This window comes from Caloenas nicobarica, chromosome 6 (genome assembly GCF_036013445.1).
Source record: "Caloenas nicobarica isolate bCalNic1 chromosome 6, bCalNic1.hap1, whole genome shotgun sequence".
In the NCBI taxonomy this organism is placed as follows: domain Eukaryota; kingdom Metazoa; phylum Chordata; class Aves; order Columbiformes; family Columbidae; genus Caloenas; species Caloenas nicobarica.
In genome coordinates, this window is record NC_088250.1 from 7,881,873 (window position 1) to 7,902,413 (window position 20,541).

The 20,541-nt window shown below is 41.1% G+C and overlaps 1 protein-coding gene across 5 annotated transcripts in view; it reads left to right on the forward strand.

Annotated features, from left to right (window-relative positions):
• Positions 1–20,541, forward strand: part of AGAP1 (ArfGAP with GTPase domain, ankyrin repeat and PH domain 1) — a 370,628-nt gene that overhangs the window by 241,295 nt on the left and 108,792 nt on the right. For 3 of the 5 annotated variants that reach the window (XM_065637290.1, XM_065637287.1, XM_065637288.1), the window contains one exon: positions 15,569–15,730. The exons of the other annotated variants lie outside the window; for them this stretch is intronic. In XM_065637290.1, the coding sequence (XP_065493362.1) occupies positions 15,569–15,730 (162 nt within the window). The remainder of the gene's footprint in view (positions 1–15,568; positions 15,731–20,541) is intronic. 5 annotated transcript variants of the gene reach the window in all.

Sequence of the window (20,541 nt, forward strand, 5' to 3'; positions counted from 1 at the left end):
ATCTGGGATGATGTCCATAAAGTGCCGAGTGCCTTTTGCATTTATGATTAATGTAAACATCTCCAGCATGTGCTGATAAAACCATCCAAACGCACTTGGTCCCTGTGCAATATGTGCTACACAAGTAGGATGAGCAACCACAGGAAAGAACTCGGTCACTCTGCTATTCAAGTGTCTTCTCTTGGATAGTGACAGTTATCTCATGCTTCAAGTCAAGATGTAATTCCTTGCGTTTTTGCAATGCACATTCCTCCGTGTTAAGGGAAGGAGAAGGATTTTCCTTCGAACGTGGATGCCAGTCATTGAGATGGATGCTTAAAAGAGGAAAAGGGAAAAACAAAATGCGCCTTGTGGCTTTATGGTGGTGCCACTGAGCAGATGTCCTTGGAGACCGTGTGGGGCGTGTTATATTAGTTTGGCTGGAGACCTGAAATGTCTGAAGCTGTGATTTCCTGAGACTCTTTTTCAAGTTGTAACCTGTCCCTCCAGAGGCACAGAGCTGGCATTGTCACTGGAAGAGTTCACAGCAGAAAATTATTCATGGTTGATTTGGTTTTTTTTTTTCCATTTTGCTATTTAATTTAGATGATGGGGGGCAGGCGGGTGTTGGGTTTTTTTTCAACATATTCTATAATTTAGGGAAGGAAAGTGCTGGACTGAGTCAAAAAAACAGTGTTAAGATGTTTAAATAAGACATTTCAGCTTTTAAGACATTTGAATACAGGCAAAAATTACTTGATTGCTCTAAAGAAGTATGTTTCTGGAAACATATTCAGAGATACATGCTAATATAAAGTTTATAGCATGGAATTTACATGTTTTGGCATATGCTTAGATTGCCAGGTCAGAGGGAAGCAGCTTGTACATTACTTCAATGAAATGTGCAATATTAATTTTGTTTCGGGGTTTTCTGCTAATGCTTTCTTTATGTGAAGTGTGCCATAGACAGCTCTATCTGACAGTGCTGGTAGCCACTGTGTATGTACCCTGGCTAGCCTGTGGTTTTATCGCACAGCAGTTGCTTTAAAAGAGAAGACTTAATTATGCCAGAAAGTGCAAATGCTGGAAAACAGCTCTGCCTTTAGACAGCTATTTTCACATAACAAGGTGGGAATAGTTGGAGTTTCAGTTCTCTCTCTTGGCGTCTTTACCATGTTGCTTAGAAATACCCAAAGACTTTTCTGTTGATGTCTGGGTGCCACAGCTCGAGGGATCCACTGTGGTTAAGCCTTAAAATAATTAATGCCCTCCTCATGTATGGAAGAGTTGTATCCAAGGAAACTTCAGCCTGATTTCTCTATGATTACCCACTTGACTACCTTCATTTCCCATCTCAAGCAGCTGGGATGCTACACTGATCCTTCTTTAGTTTTAAGCCAGATCTTGACCTGCTTATCTTTGCATGGTGCTCTTCCCATAGATAAAGCAAGGGTTGATGTCTTAATTATATTAACCCTGTAGCTGGCTGGAAGCTTAACAAGTTTTGAAGCACCTTTATAACTCGCTGGGGGAGCAGGTGAAGACAGGCTGAACAGCATTATGCTCTATGGAGCAGCTGGCCAACCTGTTCCTACCTCGCTACCTGCCGTCTCATGCCCGCTTTGGGTGTTGGAGGATGTAGAAAGGGGATGGTTCAGGTGTTGGTGTGAGAGGAGGGTCAGTGAAGACGCACACGTCTCTGTACGGTTGTATTTCGCTAATTCAGCTGCGTATGCAACGAGTGGTTTCAGAACCGCTGTAGTGTTTTCCCTTACAGCCCTCGCTTCTGTAATTCTGATTGGTACATTCAGCCATGGTATCACTTCTTTGCGGTTTTTCTTTACAGAATTTGTTTCTTCTGAAGAGGCTGCCTTTGTTGAATCTTCCTTACTTAAAGGCCACATCTGAGGTCTGTCTGGTTATTGCATTACTGGACAGAATGACCAGGAGCTTTTTTAGAAAGCTGGTTGATCCAAGCAGTGGTTACTCAGTAAAAACAAACAAAAAAAGGAAATACTGATCAGTAAAGTATTACTTAAAAAAAATACATAAAAATTTTAAAAAAGAGTAGTAGGACAGAGTGGATCTGGGAAATAAGGGCCAGCAGTGCATCTGTCCATACGTCACTCTCCATACTCTCATATTCGGGTAAGACTGAAGAGCTGCATTGCAGAGAGTGATTTGAAAATATTAGGAGAGTAGTAGTATTGTAAAAAAGATGCTGTCACAAGCTGTGCCTTGTGTCTTGTTAGTCTGAACTTCTGTGTGGTCAAGTGTATGGACTGTTTTTTATGCAGGGGGTCACAGCTTCTGTTGGGTGGGAGACCTGCAGGAACTCGCCACCGGGCTTCTGGAGTGCCGGGAGGAGCTCTGGTACGTCTGTGGTTGTCCATCATGCAACTAAAAGCATTTGTAAATTATCCCTTGCAGTCTGTGGAGCTCTCTCAGAGCTTTTTCTCAGTTGTTAGTGCTGGCAAAGTCTTGTCTGCATCTTGACTGATGCTTTAAAACCGATTGCAGGCCTGAAATTGTCTGTTGGTGTTTTTCATTGTGAGGTTTCTGTACACAGACTTGCTGTATGGAAGAGGTTTGGACCAAGCAGAGAAAGAATCAGCACATATTATTTTTATTTCTAAGCATGCAAATACACTGTATTCTTACTGCTTCATGTTACCTCTTCCCCAAAACAGTGATGTTTTCTGTTCTTCTGTGCTTTTTGCCAGTGCAGGCTTGGTACCTGGAGCAATATTCTCCATGCTTAGAGGTGAGGGCAGTATTTCATTTAGTTGTTTGATGTGGTCAGGAACAGACAAATTTTCCTTGTGCTTTTACGTAATTGTGTATAGCGCAGTGAAAAAGCTAAGATACTAAAAGAATACCACTGCTCAGTTAAAATGTCAGTTTTAAGATTGCCCCTGGAAATTGGATTCATTGTCTCTGCTGGTACATGGTGATAGCACAGACCCACTAAAAGCATTTCTTTGCTGAGATTAACTTTTTTCCACTAATTTGTGTTCCTAGAAATGTCTGAACTTATTTTCATTCAAGCATCAAAACAAAAAAGTCAAGGCATTTCTGTTGTCAAACAGTGCTATCCATTTGAAGTCATCCATGGTCTGTTATTAAGCACTGCTCAGAAGATGCCCCTTAAATATGGATTTCAGTGCTCACTTTGCCAATAAATATATGTATTTGATGTCTATTTGATTGCCTGTAACTGACATGTTTTGAATTAATTTCTTCACGAGTGCTCAGCAGATACTTTTCTCTGTCTCTTGGTGGAATTACTTATTTTGGATAGATGCCAGCGCATCAGCTGGTCTAACAGGGAGGCAAAGGCAAAGCCTCCTGCCTGTCAACTGGTGGGTTGTAAAATACGTGCTCTGGGGATGCTGTCTCAAAGGTTGATACTTCTCGGCATGAGTGTCAGGGATAGCTTGTGGGAGACTTGGGACAGCTCAGGTCAGGGACGGGGAGCAGAAGGTGCCATCTCACAAGAGACGCTTTGGGGATAGTTTTTATCTCCGAGCTCCCACTTGATTTCCCAAGGGGTGAACATCAGTACCTTTTGTCTCTGTGAGGCAGTGCTTGCTGCTAGAAGTAAAAGCCATAGCAGTTCATCTACGAGAGCACTCAAAAGTTCATTCAGCTTCTCCTCTCATTTCCACCACCGTCTGTGAGGCTTTAGGGCAGCCCGAGCTCTTCCTTCTCATCGCCTTCCCTGTCTAAAGCCTTCTTGGACCTCAGTGGTTGCCGCAGCAAAAACCTGCAGTCTCTTTCTCCCGCATGTTTAGGCATGGTGAACATCTTTCCCAAGGTTCTTCCCGTAGCGTAGCTATGAGAAGAATAGCAGGAATTAGGCTAATCAGGGAGATGTTGTCCTGAATTCAGGAGGAGTGTGCTCGGTTATTTGATAATTGATTTGTGACAGCCAAGCAGGAAGTGAAAGTTTTATCTCTTAGATCAGATTGACGTAGACGTCAAATGCAGAAGGAGAAGTTTTAAAGCATGAATTTAGTCATGCTTTGTGGCATTGCTTGGCTGAACAAGATTGTTTTTCTTGTTTTAAAGACTGTTGGATAAATACAGACATATAATAATCATCTCTGTGACAGCTATTGCAGTCTGTAAGTGTGTTTACATCCCAAACATCTGGAAGGAGATACCTCTGGGAAATAATAATCTTAACAACAAAAGCCAAGTTCCAGTCCTTCTTGAGAGCTTCCATTTCAGAGATGTTTAAAAGAAAAAAACAAAACGCACAACACCAAGACTTACATGAGAATTTATGAAGAAAAAACCCCAAGATGACTCTTCTTCAGCTGGGTTTCCAAATGGACACAAGAGATGGGAAAAAGAATTTTTCCTTGATGTGTATAGTCATAGTAGGACAGTAACCAAAGTGGAAGTGTAACAGCACTGAGGTCAAAAGAGCATTTTCTGTACCCTGTCGAAAACAGACAAATGAGTAGAAGGTAAGGCTGTTTCTGCTGTTGCAAGTCCAGACACCTTACCTGGAAAAAGGCTGATTTTTCTCTCCCTAGAAGTTTGGCCCCAACACTTTAAAAGTGAAAGCTGGTCTCTGGGCTTTCTTAGGTTCTTGGAGGTGCAATTTGGAGTTTATCCTGTAAGAACTGGGATTCTGTGTGGTTCCATCTCCTGGCCAATATGGGGAGTGGGATAGGGGGTGGTGTTTTGGTTTTGTTACATGAAGGCTTTAAATTACAGATTTTCAACTGTGGCTTTATGAAAGGTGCTCGTACTTGTATGCCAACTTGGTAGGAGTCTCTGAGTTGGGGGACATGGAAGTTTGCTCCCTTAGACTAAAGTTATGTTACTTTTGTGGTGTCTTAAATCAAAGGTGTTGAATGATTCTTGAAGTAACTTGAGTTTAAATTAAATTTACCTCGCAGTGAACATCATTCTGTTGATGTGTCTCAGCTGGAAGTGCTTCAGGAAAGGGTAGCTGGTGGATTTGCTCATTTCCAACGTTATCTAATAGTTGGTAGCATATTGCAGCGATGTCATAAGGACTGGCGCTCCTGTACATCGGTTGCTGGCCAAGGATTCTCTGCCTTTTAGAAGCTGAGACAGTCCTTGCTGCCTTTGGAGCAGGAGTGGGCCTGGGTTTCAATTACTCCCATGTTGGGTTGGAGTAGAACTGGTGACCTGAAGGTGAACTTAACTCCTGAAATCTCTCCCAGGAGTCATTTATTTCTTCTCCTCTACAAACAACCCCAAGCCTGAGCTGCAGCAAGAGCCACTGATGTAGAAAGTTCACATCTAAAAATAGCTTATGGTGTAGAGATAAATTGTTTCCTGATTAACACTTCATTTAAATAATTTGGTGCTATTAAATTTACTTACAGTAGTGACTGTACAGTATGTGAAGTATCCTAAAATGTGTTAGCTACATAGCCATCGTTAAGTATGCTAAAGGTTGTTATCGGCTAACTCTCTGTGACATTTCAGACATGTTATAAGAACGGCATCTTCACATTTTTATAAATGTGAGTTTTCTATCTGTTATTAATTATGATCATCTATCAAACCAACACAATGGTCATTAAGTCATCTTATTTTACACTGAAGTGCTTAGAATCGGGCTGAGTAGGAATGGACTGCCTTCCAGGTTTCTCTTTTAAAAAGGTAGAGAATTCATGTTTCAATTAGACCAGTATACCTTCAAAGTAAGATTTCTGACATGGCGTCTTTAGATTTTAATACCTGTCTAATAATTCCGTTCTTTAACCACTGCATTTTTTTCCCTTTAAGCTGATTTTGTGTCTACAGCCCTACTTGTCACCTTGGGTAGCCGTTTTCCACAATATCTGAATTAACAGCTGCTGAGTCCGGACAGAGCCAATACCCTCTGAAGTGTGGCGTGCCGTATGCAGGAGGGGAAGCGTGATGTGAAACTGTGGGTAGGATCGCTCCTCCGTTGCGATGCGTCGTGAGTTCAAGTCTCGATCCGAAGTATACTGAATTCATTGGTGTTTTTGTAGATCCTGTAGTTACCTTTTTTAAATCGTGTGGATTCAGTCGTAATGATCAGGTTGACAATGAGTAAAAATGTGTATCAAGCCAAGAGCTTGCTCTCATGGGCAATTGCTCCAAAACCTGTAGATCTTGGGTGCCCTTGCTAATATATGCAGAACTGAATCCTAAATTCTTCAATCTGCTCTGAAGTCCTTGCTTGTACGTGACTGAGGTTATGTACTGGAGCAGTGTGTGACTTGACAGTGCCAGATTTTATCTGGTGGAGTCCCGAAGAGGCCAGAGGTTGATGGATTTTTGCTACTAATTTTGCAGTCTGACGTGGTATGCAAGACGTGACTTAACATGAAACGTTTTCCACACTTCAACTTGAGCGTTTTATGGTTTTGCCACAGATCACAAATGCAAGTTTGTGACTTACTTTTATCATTAATCACCCGAGTCAATTTTCCATTTGGTTGGGTTTTGCCGTTTAGTTCAGTGATATACAGCTGTAGTGAAAAAAAGGAGAAGTTGTCCGTTTGCTCATTTCAAAGGAAAAAAAGCCCAATTTTAAGTGGATCGGAGATTTCCCTTCATCTCACCAGAGGGGGATCCCTCAAGGTCATCTTCTCCAGTTCTTTAGGACTAGGATTGGCCCTTTCCAGAACTAGAGAGGAATCAGCTTTCACTGTTAGTTCCCTATATTGCTTAATATTGGGGAAAAAAAGGAGCAAGGCAAATATTAGTGTTAATGAAATAAATATTTGCTAAAAACACTGCATTTGTTAAATATTGAGAAAAATGACATTGCTTAGAAGATTTTCTCTTTAGGGAAAGAAGGACATAGCAAACGGTCGTATGATTCTTTCTTACAGTGGGCAAATGGTGCCCATCTCTCTCTAATGACGATTAGGTAGATAAAGGGTAGAAACGTGTCGTGAAGCTTCAGGCGGATGACTGTAGATGTTGGGAAAGATGCAGTCAGTGCTGCTCAGCCTGTGCCTGTTCCACTCTGGTTGATTTTCATGCCTCCGTTGCACCGTATCCTGAATAAAATCACAGATCTGTCTTGTCCACCCGACGCAATCTCACCGAGTTTTGACGGTTACACGTTGTAATACTAACCGGTTGGATGTTAAGACCTTTGCAGAATTGCTCATTCTTTTTCCCCTAGTGATTTTAAAATATTAAAGCCATCAGGAGTGTTGAAGCTGATTTACCAAAAGGGAAAAAAAATTCACAAATGTGTTTTGAGTATTGAACTGCCGTTGACATCTAAAGTCCCAACCATGCTGTTTTCCTCCACACTCCAGCAATCAGGACATCCAGCAAACCCATAAAAAACCAAACTAATAGCATGAATATTCAGTGACCTAGAATACTAATTATTGTCATGAATATTAATGTGATCGGACTTGCTTTTTCCTCTTCTCTTTCTCTCTGGCTCTTTTTTTTTTTTCTTTTTTTTTTTCTTTTTTTTTTTTTTCCACTCAGCCAGCTCTAAAGATGGACCATAATGAGAGCATTTAAGAGAGAGAGCGCTCTCCGCCGTGACAGGGACCGGGGTAATAAGGAGAGCTTGATTAACGTGGTGCACTTGGGGGAGAGATGAGAAGATTCACGTGGGCCTGTTGTGGGGGAGGCAATGAGGCACCGGCGGCTGTGTTGCTGCTCCCTCAGATTAATGAGGCCTAAGAGTGCATTAGGAACAGTGACAAAGGTTTGATCTAATGGGCTCAGTCATTTTTCCTTTGAGTGACAGACGCACAGAAGTAATTGGCTGTGCAGAATGGCAGCTCATTGGCAGTACTTAAGGATACATTATCCCCGTTGTGTGGCCCGCAGAGGCTGTTTATCAAAACTGCTCACACTGCAGACATGCATTCACTTAGCTGCTGTTACAGTGGCAATGGCTATTAAAAAAAAAAAAAAAAAGTCGTCTCGCATTCGTATCTATTGTCTCTTTTTTCGAAAATAAAGTTTCTTTGTTCCATTTTCTTAAGAGTCTGGAGGATATTTGGATGCCAGCAGTCGTCCTTCCCCATCCCAAGAGGCTCTCCTTGCAGCTTGCAGGGTTTGGGGAGGTTTATAGGCTCGTGGAAAGCTCCCAAAGTTAGTTTGGTTGATCTTACTGGCTTTCGATGTAGATCCAGCATGCAGGTAAGACCTTCCCTCCCTCCCCCTCTCCAATTCCTTTATTAATAACTTCCAGAGACAGCCAAAGAGATTAAGAAGAATTTTATATCTTTTGCCTCAGGCCCTTACACATGCTTCACTTTACACACGAGCAGCACAATACCCCTGGATTAGTTGATTTTTTTGCTGTTATTTTTGCAAAGTTAAATTCAGAATTTTTAACAGGATTCACAATCAAATAACGGCAATACAAAGTAGAGCGTTTGCCAATGTAAAATGGTCACCTCTGGGTCTTAAAGATAGAGTCGCTTGACAGGCAGGTAACCTCAAGCAGGGCTTGCCTGGAAAGTGAAGCATACCTTATTTATTACTGTTATTTTGTTAAAACTACTGAAAAAATAGTAATATGCCTGCTGGGGAAGGAAAAGCACACTTTGATCCCAGCGGAATAAATAGCCTGGGATCTTAAGCAGAAACCCTTGGTGAAGATCTTGGGTTTCTGTTTCTTTTAGAAGAGTTGACTTAATTTTCCTCCACACTTGCTGTGTTGGTTTGGCATGCTCTGAGAATAATAGCTTTCCTCGTTATACTCCCAGCACCACGTCCTGCACTGCCAGGATATTTCTTGGCATTGCCTTGTTTGTTCATTAGTATTGACCCTTCTCGGTTCGTACGCTACTGATCAAGCCCGGTTTGCAGAGACTGCCCTGCCAGGTTGCACAATGGAAGGTCTTCCTCTGTTAATAGCTGCTTATCTCAGGAAATTTGTTCAGTAAATAAATGCTTCTGAAAAAAAATTAAAAATAAGTAAAACCCACAAGCAAGTCACCTGCTACAGTGTTGGAAATGATTGTCAGTGTATTGAAGGAGAGTTTCAATGCTGGAACCAGTGTGTTTTCAAAAGATACCGTCGTCTCATTCTTTCTCATTCCATGCACAAGTAACCTCAGGTTATTTTGGATCCCTGATAAACCCAAGGCAGAAATGATGTGCTGTTTGCACGCTGCCATCAGATTGAAACAGAATCCGTAGCAATACTTTAGGGGATTTTCCCCCATGAATAACTCCACTCAAGACCCTGGTTATGGAAGTTGGAGCTCTCCAGTCCTGGTCCCACAGCTGACCTTCCTGAGAACGTGGCCAGACGATGCTGACACCGGGGCAATACCTCCCTTTCCCACGCGGATGTTACTCAGTCGGAAACTCAAGGAGCTGTAGGTAGCAGCTTTCCCAGATTTCAGTGCAGGGCATGAACTCTCTCTGAAGTTGTCAGTGGAAGGGGGATGCATCTCTGAAAGGTGGATACTGCGATCTGAGGCAGCAAACTGATGGGACCCAGAAGAGCCGTTCCCAAATTTTCCTCAGCTAAAGCAGGAGTTGCCCTGACATTCATCTTTATAGGCAAAGCAGAAGGCAGACAGTGGCACTGCTTGGTCAGCCACTTAGGGAAGGGTTTCTGCAAAACTCCAGGAATTAGTTCATGAACATGATGCAGAATTGAGTAAAGGGGAAGGGAATGTTTTTCATCTTTTTGCAGCTAGCAAAGTGGCCTCACTCACTTTCCTATTGTACCCTAATGCCTGAAGAAATTTCAGGGAGCAGCGGTGGGTGTGGGTTTTGAATGGGCGGCCAACAGCCAACCTAACCTATTTGACAGTGGCTTTTACCGAATTAGAGGGCATTTCAAGAATAGGCAGTATTCCTGCAACATAAATTGACCCAACGTGATTTGAAACAATTAACCCTCTGATATCAAGAGTCAAGATTTCCTGACCCACAACTCTAATGTATTTTTCATTAGTTCTAACAGCTGGTGAGCGCAGCCCTCTGGCCTTAAGAGGTTTATTTCTTTTTTTGGAAGAGAAACTCATCGTGAACATGACGAGTGTAACACAGATAAAACATGGCCATGGTGAAGGCATAGCAGTAGGCTGTAGTTTATCTGGTTCAGTCGTTTGGTGCTTCTGGGCAGCTGCTCTCTGCAGGTCTCATACGCTGCTGCTTCACAGAAAAATACAGTTCTGCTTCATGACTCTTGCAATGTCTGCTCGTCTCATAAATTCAAGAGTGTATTAGTTGCAGTCCTGAATATAACTTCTTGTAACTAAGTGATTTGTTTGGGAGAAATCACGAATGTGGCTGCAGCAGGAAATGGAGACCACCTCCATGTGTTTAAGTCATTTGTATCTCGCTTTTTAGGCTATAGGTGTGAATTATATTAATTCTGCATTTGTAATTAGTGGGTAGCATAGTTCGTGAAGGCCAAGTTTGAAGTAATGTGCTGCTTAGTGATGATTCACTACGGTATTTTTGTTAAAAGACAGCAAAAGAGGAATTGCTAAAATGCTATCCACTGTACTGTTCTGTTAGGAGAACAACAGGACAAAAACCCAGAATGGTTTCTTTTTTGATTGGGCGGGTTATTGCATATATATAACATTCATGTTAAACTTTATTGGATGCACAGAGTCTTTATCTTTTGGCTTTTACTGACTTGATGTCCACCTACCATCTTCTGTGGTCCCGTGTTTGTATAAATCTTTGTTATTGTCATAATGTTTTTAAGTATCGTAATCTGATGTTGCATTTATGGTCTGTTGTTTTGTAAACCTGAAACAACTGTGCATGAAGAGCCAAAGTGAGCCGCTCTGTGCAGAGAAAATTGAGACACGTTCTGCCCCCAGTGTGTGTGTTTCCATCAGCTTCTTAATGCACACATAAGCACACACAGGCATGCATGCCTCTGCTTAATTCCTCTTATGCTGACTCTCTTGTCTTCATCTTTGCTGTTTGCGGCTATTTGCAGTGAATAGATGGACATATAAATTTGATTTTGTGTGAGCACACTCCCTTTTCTTAGAGGTTCTTCTGCTGAGCATTGACCAAACCTGGAAATTACCATGGATCTTAATTTGGATGGTTTTTGTAGAGCTTAATTGTTTGAACATTTTGTAAGCGCGATCATAACGGGGTATTTTATAATATCAGAAAAGATAGTTTTAATAAAGCTGTCTAGAGCTAGAAAGAGGAACTCTTCCTTTGATGCTCCTTTGGTAGATGAAAACATTTTTGTTCAATAGGAGACCAGCATCTTTTTTTGCTCATTTGAGACCAGTTCTGGCAACATACTGATATTCATTCAAATATAAATGCCATATTCACTTTGAAATGCAAATTGTTTAAAGAAAAATAGCATATGGTAGAGGTAAGTACCTTTTCAAATCAGCTCCCACACTTTAGGGATGTGAGTACAGCTAAAATTATTCTTTGGAAAGAATCTGGAGCCTTTGACACATTGAAGCTTGAACTAATCAAGGCTTCCCAGTAAGCATATACACATATCCATATCAAGGAAACAGTGCTGAGAATACATGGATTAGCATAGTAATTTAACTGCCCCCTGCTAATCAACTTAAGCAACCAGCTGATGCATATATGATGTGTTTAAAGAGGGCCAGGTAGCTGACCATGGATTTCATGTTAATGTGGAGATAGTTATCTGTCTACATATAGATAGATATACACATTTGTGTGTATACATGTACAGACAGGGGAGGCAACGAATGCAGAACGCATCAAGGCGTAATGCATTGAGGCATTGCTTGTCAGAGCTTGACATAAAGGCTTCATGTGCCCAACCCAATATATGGGGTTTACTTTTCAACGAGTATTGCTTGACTCCTCTTTTTAACTGTCTCTTGCTTGTCTGCTGAAAGCCTGAGGTGATTTCTGCTGTTGAGGCTTTATCCTGGAGCAAAAATAACGGACAGTTGCCTTGTAGAGGTCTGGATTGGGGTTTTCCTGGTATAGAAGGGAAAAAAAACCCACATAGGGCTGTTTTCGTAGGAGCTTTGTGCAGCATACAAAGTGTGCAAGAGCAGCAGTTGACTTCCAGTAGTCCTTGTTTTGGTGTGACAGCATTAGTGCCTACTGGGGTGGTGGAATACATGTCCTGGGCATGCTGCGATTAGACTGAGAAGTGGAAAAATTAGCAATGGATTGGGAAATAATGATTTTTAAGTAAGGTTGTAAGTAACAATTTTATGCTAGAGCTGGAGACATTCAGGAAGGGGAGAGGAAAGGTCACATCTGTGTTCTGTAGTCCAGCCTTTCTGAATCTACCCATGGATTCTGGCTTGCATGGTCTGAGATATCATTAAAAGCTTACAGCACATGAACAAAATGGAATTTAACCTTGAATAGATGTTATCGCATGGGTTGCAGGTAGCAGCATTATCAGACTATGGCAATAGAAAAGATGGAACTGAGTTGGTTTGCATCATTGATCAGAAAAGTATTACATGATGGGACTTGGCACCTATTTCTTGCTAGCAGCCCATGCCTTTCAGAAATGTTAAGCGAAAGAAAAATTCTTATTTGGTTTGCAGAATAAATCACTCCCTCAACAGGTTAATGTCATAATGTGGGGTGTGGAGTTCTGTAAAATGACATTCAGGTGAAAGTAAAGCTTTTGATGCTGACATGATGATGAAGTCTTTATATTATCTTTTTAACGTTAAGCTTTTGCATCATGGTTAGAAAGTGACTGGGCACTTCTGTTCAAAAATTTCTGTACTAGGTGGAAGATGTCAATGTACAAATATTGCTGCTCTCTACAACTCAGCCACCCAGCATGGACTAATGGGGATGTGTCATCCAAGCAAAGATGTCCAGTAATTTTTTCCATTTTCCCATGATACCTAGGAAATGCTCACATACCAGTTTTTCTCCTTCATGATCTTTGTTACCAAGATGCTCTTGTAGGATTTCATCACATGTAGCTTCCCATTCTACTAGGCGCAGTATGAAAGATGGCTACAGGCTAAAAGCGTGTTTTTGTGGCATTGCTCTTGAGTATGGCAGGGTGGGGGCTCGTGAAAAAATAAGTTGTTTCCAAAACCATTCACCAGTAATAATCTGAAGATGCCCAAAAAGGTGCTACAGCAAAAGCAAAGACCTTTGACTGTCTTGGCAGTTCTTCCCTGGCTCTTTTCCTGTTTCCCGACAATCCTTTTGAAGGGGGGGGCCCAGGACTGAGTGTGGTGTTTCAGATGCCTGTCGTGGTGTGCCCAGCTTGTGGTTTGTGTTGAGTGCAGTATTAACACGTTTTGGCATCCGTTGTTGGCTCTTGAGTCCTTCGTAGCAGTGCTGCTACCCAACCAACAGGTGCCCAGCCTCTGCTGCTCCACCGGTGATTCTGCCCCGGCAGCAGGGGTTAAGACTCTTGTTGAACCATACGGTGTTAATGTTGGCCTAAATCTCAAGTTTCTAGAGTCTGTTTGGTCTCAAGCTCTGTCATTCATGTCAGCCACTCCCTTGGTTTTGGTTTGTCGTGAAAATAATTTCTTAATGTTCATAGTTTTTCTGGGCTGTGAAAACTGGAGGAAAAGGTTATTTCAAAGTGAGCATCAGCAGCGTCACAGGAGTTCATTTGGAAGGATGTATTTCTTTGAAGAGACCTCAAAATATAGGTACTGTCAGCTAGTGTTTCCATTTTCTATTGTGACTTTCAGATACTGAGATATAATTTCATCCTCTGCTTTGCACCTTCATTTCTGAAGACATGATTTCTTTGCTGAACATTTCTTTGGAAGATGTCTTTAGAAGGTGCTAAAATACTAGCATTAGCAAATTGCTCTCAGTTGATGGGGTCAAGCACACCGTGTCCTGAAGAGAACCGCTTGCTGGAGGCGAAGTGTTTTCAACAGTTTGGCAAATGATGCTCTGATTATCGAATTCTTTTGGATGAAAGAGTTGTCCAGGGAAGGTGTTTAGAGAGGAATTATGCGCCAGTAGCTAAAGCACTGCCTTGGAAGGTCCCGACATGGTTCCAAAATCTGTGTTAGACTTTGCATAATAGAGCAAACGAGTTTTCCTGTATGGATTTCATGTCTACAAAGCAGGTAACTGCCACACAAAAGTTCTTGAGACTGAATAAGTACATTCAAGACTCAGGTGGACAGATGCTGTAGTGATGGGTCTGTGTTAAGGACTAAAGATGTGATTTAGTCTTGGGAAAGGAGATGAGAGAAAGGGACAATTATGCCAACTCTAATAAACACAAAGTAGTTCACTAAGCTCTGCTGTCTTCCCAAAGGCTGCTCTGGGAAAAGACATAATGATAGAACTGGGAGTCAGGAGATCTGGGTTTTATTTTCAAGTCTGCCACAATCTTCCTTTGTGGCCCTGGGTCATTTAACCTCTGAAAAATGGGGGAAATGATAGCAGATAATTAACAACCTCACAGGAGCATTGAAAATTAATTCATTAATTTTTCTGAACTCATCAGTAGAAGGTGCAATGGAAATGCAAAGTGTTAGGGTATTTCATAAAATTGTCTGTTTCTTTCCCTTTACGTGTGCTTTTAGAGTATTCTTAAATCCACAGAAGACCTGTGGGCTACCTTTAGAGAACCTGCCACGAGGAATGAAACGAGCATTGTAAAACATTAGCGTCTTTATAACATGCAAGTCCTGTGCTATAATAGGAATTGAGTAAAATGTGCTCAGAAACCAAAACTGTAGAGCAGCCTTTGGCCCGTATCAAGTTACAAGTAAGACCACCAGAAACCTCAGTTTCTGGAAAGGTTTTAATTGTTAAGACTCTAAAATTTATTCAGCCAGATCACGCTTCTCCTGTATTATGGCGAGAAACGTGTCCCTGTTGCTTCCCCTTGCGCACACCTCCCAGCATTTTATTGTCCTAGACCTCGCCGATCATGAAAATACTAAAATTTTTTCTAGTCTTATACTGAGTAAAGGCTGTTCTTTGTATCTCACCTTTTGTGTTGTAGGCCTTCATTTAGAGTTGGGAAGGTGTGTTGCTGCGGGATGAGAAATGGGAATGGTATTTGCAGTCAGTGGAAAAGGTTTCTGTTGTGTGCTTTGTGTCACGATAGCGTTTTAAGATTAAAAAAAGGAATAAGTTTTTTTGCTTGGTCTCGCAATGCTGGTAGTTATTTAATTCCCATCGCTGTGTTCCTAGCTTCACTTGGGAGACATACTTATGTGAGATGTTCTTCAGAGGCAGATTATTTTAAACTCTTTGAGTTGGCTTAGTTGTCTCATCTCGGTTGCTTGTGTAAACAGGTTTTCGGGAATAAATTTTATTTTCTGTGCACAGACATGTCTTTCATGCCCTACCTGTGACAAGTGGAGAACTTCCACAAAATATGACTGGTGGCAGGGTTGTGGAAGTTTGTGTTTTCCAGAAGATGAATGAACAGAATGAGGTGAAATCTTAAAAAATTCAGGTTCTTTTGTCAGAAAGCTGGATTTGAGCAGGCTGCTGAAGTCTGTGGTGTCCCGAGGTGGTCACAGGACTGTTGTCTTCAGAGTTTCAGGGAGGGCCACACTGGATTTTGTGTTGGTTAAGTAATCTCTCTTTCTGCTTCCGTTAAGATGCACCCATCCATCCTCGTGCAAATCGATTTTGTCTTCTCTATTGACACAATTTGTTTTCCATTTATGTCTAGGGAACGTGACTACTAGCACATCTGTGTCTCAGATGGCAAGTGGGATCAGTCTAGTCTCCTTCAACAGCCGCCCGGACGGTATGCATCAGCGCTCCTACTCGGTCTCCAGTGCAGATCAGTGGAGTGAGGCAACAGTCATTGCAAACTCTGGCATTAGCAGTGGTAAGAAACCTGGAGCTGGGGGGGGTCATCTGCATTGGGATGAAGGGGGAATTTGGTGGTTTGCTTTTTTAAAAACAGGAAAAAAAAAAATACAGCCTGACGTTCACTCAGATGCTCTGTGGGGAGCCAAACTTTCAGCATCTGAGAGAAAAAGGAGGAATTAGATAAAAGAGAACAGGTCAATAAAATACTTTTTCAGCAGGAAGAGCTAATCCAATTATAGTACTGCTTAATTTTCATTTCAGGTACGTTATGTAGGCTATTCACTTGATATTATTATTTCCTTACTCTGTGTGGTAGGTACTGGCAGTAAATTGTCCTCCAGATCATTTCATCGGCATGTCCTTTCTGTGCTGTGCTCTCTTTAATGTACGCACACTATGGCATAGTCGTAGTGTTTCCTCTGTGGAGCGTTTAACAGGAGCAGCCACTCTTTCAGATGGTGTTCTGCAATGATTAGATTGTAACAGTGAGGCGAGGGTGGTTGTTTTTAAAGAGCATCTGTGGTATTTGGTAACAAAATGGTGCATCTGGCCTCAACAGAGTGCCAGAGAAGAACAGAGATGTCATGTTGTTTACCTGTGGCTGACCTGCTGTCTATGCAGATGAGAGCATCTTTGGAGCAACTGTGGCGGGTGCGCTGGGATGCAGGTGTTTCTGTTGAGATGGTTCATAGCAGTGAAGCACACGTGTCCAGGAGCATGGGCTTTAATAGGCTGTTGGAGAAACCATGGAGAGCTCATGGAACAGAGGAGAAAAGGCCGTGAGTGTGTGAAAGAGAAGAACGAACTGAGGAGAAATTGAGGATATGGGTAACAGGGAGAAACGTGAATAGGGCAGGAGAAGGGTGGAGGAAAGCTGGTTCTGAGGGCTATCCCTAAAATACTGAGAGTTATAGGAGTATGAAAAATATTTCACATGTCCCATATATGTTGGTATCTGTATAAGGTTTGAATCTGAGTGTAGCTCTGATACTGTCTCTGGGCTTTTAAGGAGCTTTGGACAGCTTTTCAGTGCCACCTCATGAGAAAGGAGGGTCTAAAATCATGGTCACCCTGGCTCTGAGTGGCATTAGTCCTCAAGTTTGTAGTTGCTGAAGCACATAAATTTTTGGAGCTCTGAACTTGTGGGCAGCGCCTTCAGGACCGTGGTATTTGCATCAAAATGGTACAGATTTTCACCAAGAGTTTTCTAAAGCAAGCACCCTGTATTTCAGGCGTGGTGACAGCCAGAGATGCGGCTAAGCAGCATGATAAAATGCTTCAGCGCTGTTCTCTTCTGAGTCCACCCAACTCACCCGCTCCTTTGGAAACTGGGTAATCTTTAGGGCAATTAGTATTGCCCTGCACAGATTTCTTTAGACTGAACTGGTTTCACAGTTAAGGCCACATATTTCTCTCTCTTTTTCCTGAGCTACTTCATCATTTTAATCCACCCCAATTCTACTTTCCTTTTAAAAGGTTATACCAAAGTTCCAGCTTTTCGTGCCCTTCTTTTATACTGTAGCTGTTCAAAGAAAAGTTGCAGAATATTGTCTGTTGCAGTAGGAGGGAGGCAAGTGAAAACCAAGATGTAGTCTCTGGTCCCTGACACCTGACGTACCTACAGACAGGTGAGCAGATGCCATCCTCTTGCTCCTTGGTGCCAGATGTGACAACTGAGGCTGCAGTAGAAGAAACTCTTCAAAGAGTAGAATAAAAGTGGCAAGGAGTTAATATGTGGAAAAGTAGAAATATAACCTAGATTCCTACCACTTCACCTTTACTTTGTAATGCTATTTCTACTTTGGAGATACTTGCTGGACATGCCTTTTGCTCCTGGTGCTGAGCTTCAGCTAGTTTTAAATTACTGGTGAAGGGAACCTTTTTTTTTTTTTTCTACACAAGCTCTTTACTCCAAGTACGTGTGGTACCTTTTTCTGACTTGATGTTCATATGCGATTACTTCTGGATCAAAAGAGATGACAGCTAGAATTATCCATGAAATATTATTCAAAAAATGCAGATGACTGGTTGGCACTTCTGAATAAGCCTGACTTGAATAATTTCTTGCAGAGGTTCTAATTCTCAAATGAAAAGTTGCTGCTTTTAAATAGGTGGTGAAAATCGGACTAATGGTGAGTTTTGGGCAACTAAGGGTCAGCAGAAACAGAAGTATTGCGATGAAACTGCTACAAAACCTCAAGAATAATTCATTGCTATTAGTGTATCATCTTCAGGTAAGCTCATAGATGTGTCCTTTATGCTGGCAACTTGACGCATGAAAAACCCTTTTTAATTTCAGAGGGCTTTTTCTCCATTAAAGGATTTTTGAATTTTAGTCATAAAAAGATAATACTGTGAAAGCAGCAGGTATGGTGAGAAGCTAAGCATCTTTTGGAATTCAAATGCCAATGTACTGGAGAATATGCCTGCTTATTGTCACATGGTTTTATTGTAGACAAAATAACATATTGGGATTCAATTTTTCAATGCACCTTTTTTTTTCACATTAAATTAATACTTTGTGTGGCTCTGGAGAACTTTTCAAAGTCTTCCAAACCAGACCTTTGGTATCCTGGGGCTTCTGTCTTTCAAGCAGCTGTGAACATCTCCTAATTAGATAAATTACTTTGTAGTGGGCAGAGCCACAAAACAGGAGGTGCTGGTTAAATTAAAGGGGAAAAATAGAAAAATCCATTCTCTGAAATGGAATGCCCCACTGCTTTATGACTATTACTGTTGTAAGGTTTTACATTTAACTACCTGAGGTTTAAAATTAAATGTCTAATATAATTTGGCACCGGTAACATGAAGCCTGTGACTGCCCTCAGAGAAAATCTAGACAGCTTAGTTCAGTGTTTCAAATTGCTGTCTGCTTGATAGTGAGCGGGTCGTGTGACTGGCTCACTGTTTAGCTAAATACCACCTGCTGTTCAGCATAATTTTAAATGCAGTAACATATTTGCCTTAAAAACTCAGAAATTTAAAAAGACCGTTCCACCAGCACATGAAAAATTAATTCATTTTGCTATTTTTTTTCTTACTCTTGTAAGTACTTGACAGAAGTAATTTTAGCAGCAAGAGAGAATAAAAACTGGGGGCAGTAAATCCCTGTCCAGGAACCTCTTGTGTAGATTCTTTATGGACCCAGAATTGATCTACTTGTCAGATCCTGATGTAGTTTAAACTGTTTCTCACCCTAATGGTGGTAGAGAGACCATGAACATCAGTTTATAATCCTCCATGAAAGAAATTGGTGTTTGCAGTCAATGAAGGAGCAGTTTAGCTTTATTGATAGATTTAGAACAATTACTGCTGCTGCAACTATTGGCTGAGAGATTTTCCTGGATCGCATCGGAAGCCTGCGAATTTTTTTTTTTTTTTCTTGGATAAATCTTTTCCATGACGGATTGTTTTTTTCATCAGAATTATCTATAGTTGCTCACCGCTCACGAATAAAAGGGTTGTCTGGTCTCAGAGGAGCCATTCGTAACCTGTTCAGGTGTTGAAGTTTGGTTCAGGAACCAAACCGTGCATCTGCACGGTTACTACTCTGCAAATTCGGCTCTTAGTTTATTTCTTATATTATTTTTCTTCTGCAAATTTTCTTAGCTATTAATGCCATTAATGAGAGATGGTGCTGTCCTGCAAGCATTGCAGTTTGTATATCTTTAAAGAGCTGACTGGAGAGACGGATTCTCCAACTTAGCATCAGAGGGTTTTATCTTTTTGATGGAAGAAACCACAGCCAGCTGTATTGCAAAAATTAGGTTCGTGCGACTTAACTCACAGAAGACTGAGGATGTTATTTTCTTCCTGGGGATGAAGAAGTAGCTTGTTCGTTCTCTTTTTAAATGTCAGGTTTTATAGCTTGGCTTCTAAGGCTGTTTCCTGGGACTATCAGAGGGAAGAATTTCTTCTTCAAGTTGCAATATTAAGCTCTTCTGAAAGAGTGCTGCAAACAGTAGTTTGCATGGGACAGGGATTTCTTTCCTCTGGACTTGTAAATTGTCATTTGAATTCTAGCATGATATAAAATTCTGCAGTAAATCAAATATCTGTTTAAATATCATCCACTTAGGCTTTATCACTGTGCAATTGCTTGTACGGGCCATTTGATCTCGGCTGTAATTTATGTTAGATGTAATACCTGGTGTCTTTTGAGTTTCTAACAGTTTGGTGTTAGGGTTTATTAATGTAAAATTGAGTTCTCACTGTGCCATGGGGTATGAGAGGTCATTGGAGTGTTTATATTAATGCAGACCTTGCAACTTGCCTTACCTTTCTGATCGTAAGCCCTTGGACTGATTAAATGATGGAGTCTTTTGCTATACGTTGAAAAAGAAAATGGTTCAACTTGCTTCTGACAGTCATAACACTTTCATTTCAAAATCGAACCAGAAAACATCATTTAGAGTTGTTGGAATTCAATAGGCAAGTTCTTGACTAGGATATATTATATAATTTCAAATAGATTTATAGAATTTCAGAATTATTTGTGTTAAGTGTATGTAGATGGTTTAGGTTGGAAGAGCTTTTTTTTTCATTTTTAAAGAATGAAATAATTACTGAAAAGCAAATATTAAGTCATTTTCTCCTTTTTTTTTCCTAGCTACTCTTAGATCTACTCTGGGGTTTTCTGCAGTTCTTAATATTTGGTATTATAAAATTCGCCACATGTAAGACAGTATATGTGCAAGTAGTTTACATTGTCTTTAAGAATAAGAAGGAAAATAGAACATTCATACCCTTCTGTGATCTACGGACAAATTGCTTCTGGCAGATACTTCCAGAGGGAAACTTTGTCAGTTCAGCAGGGTAAACTCTGCT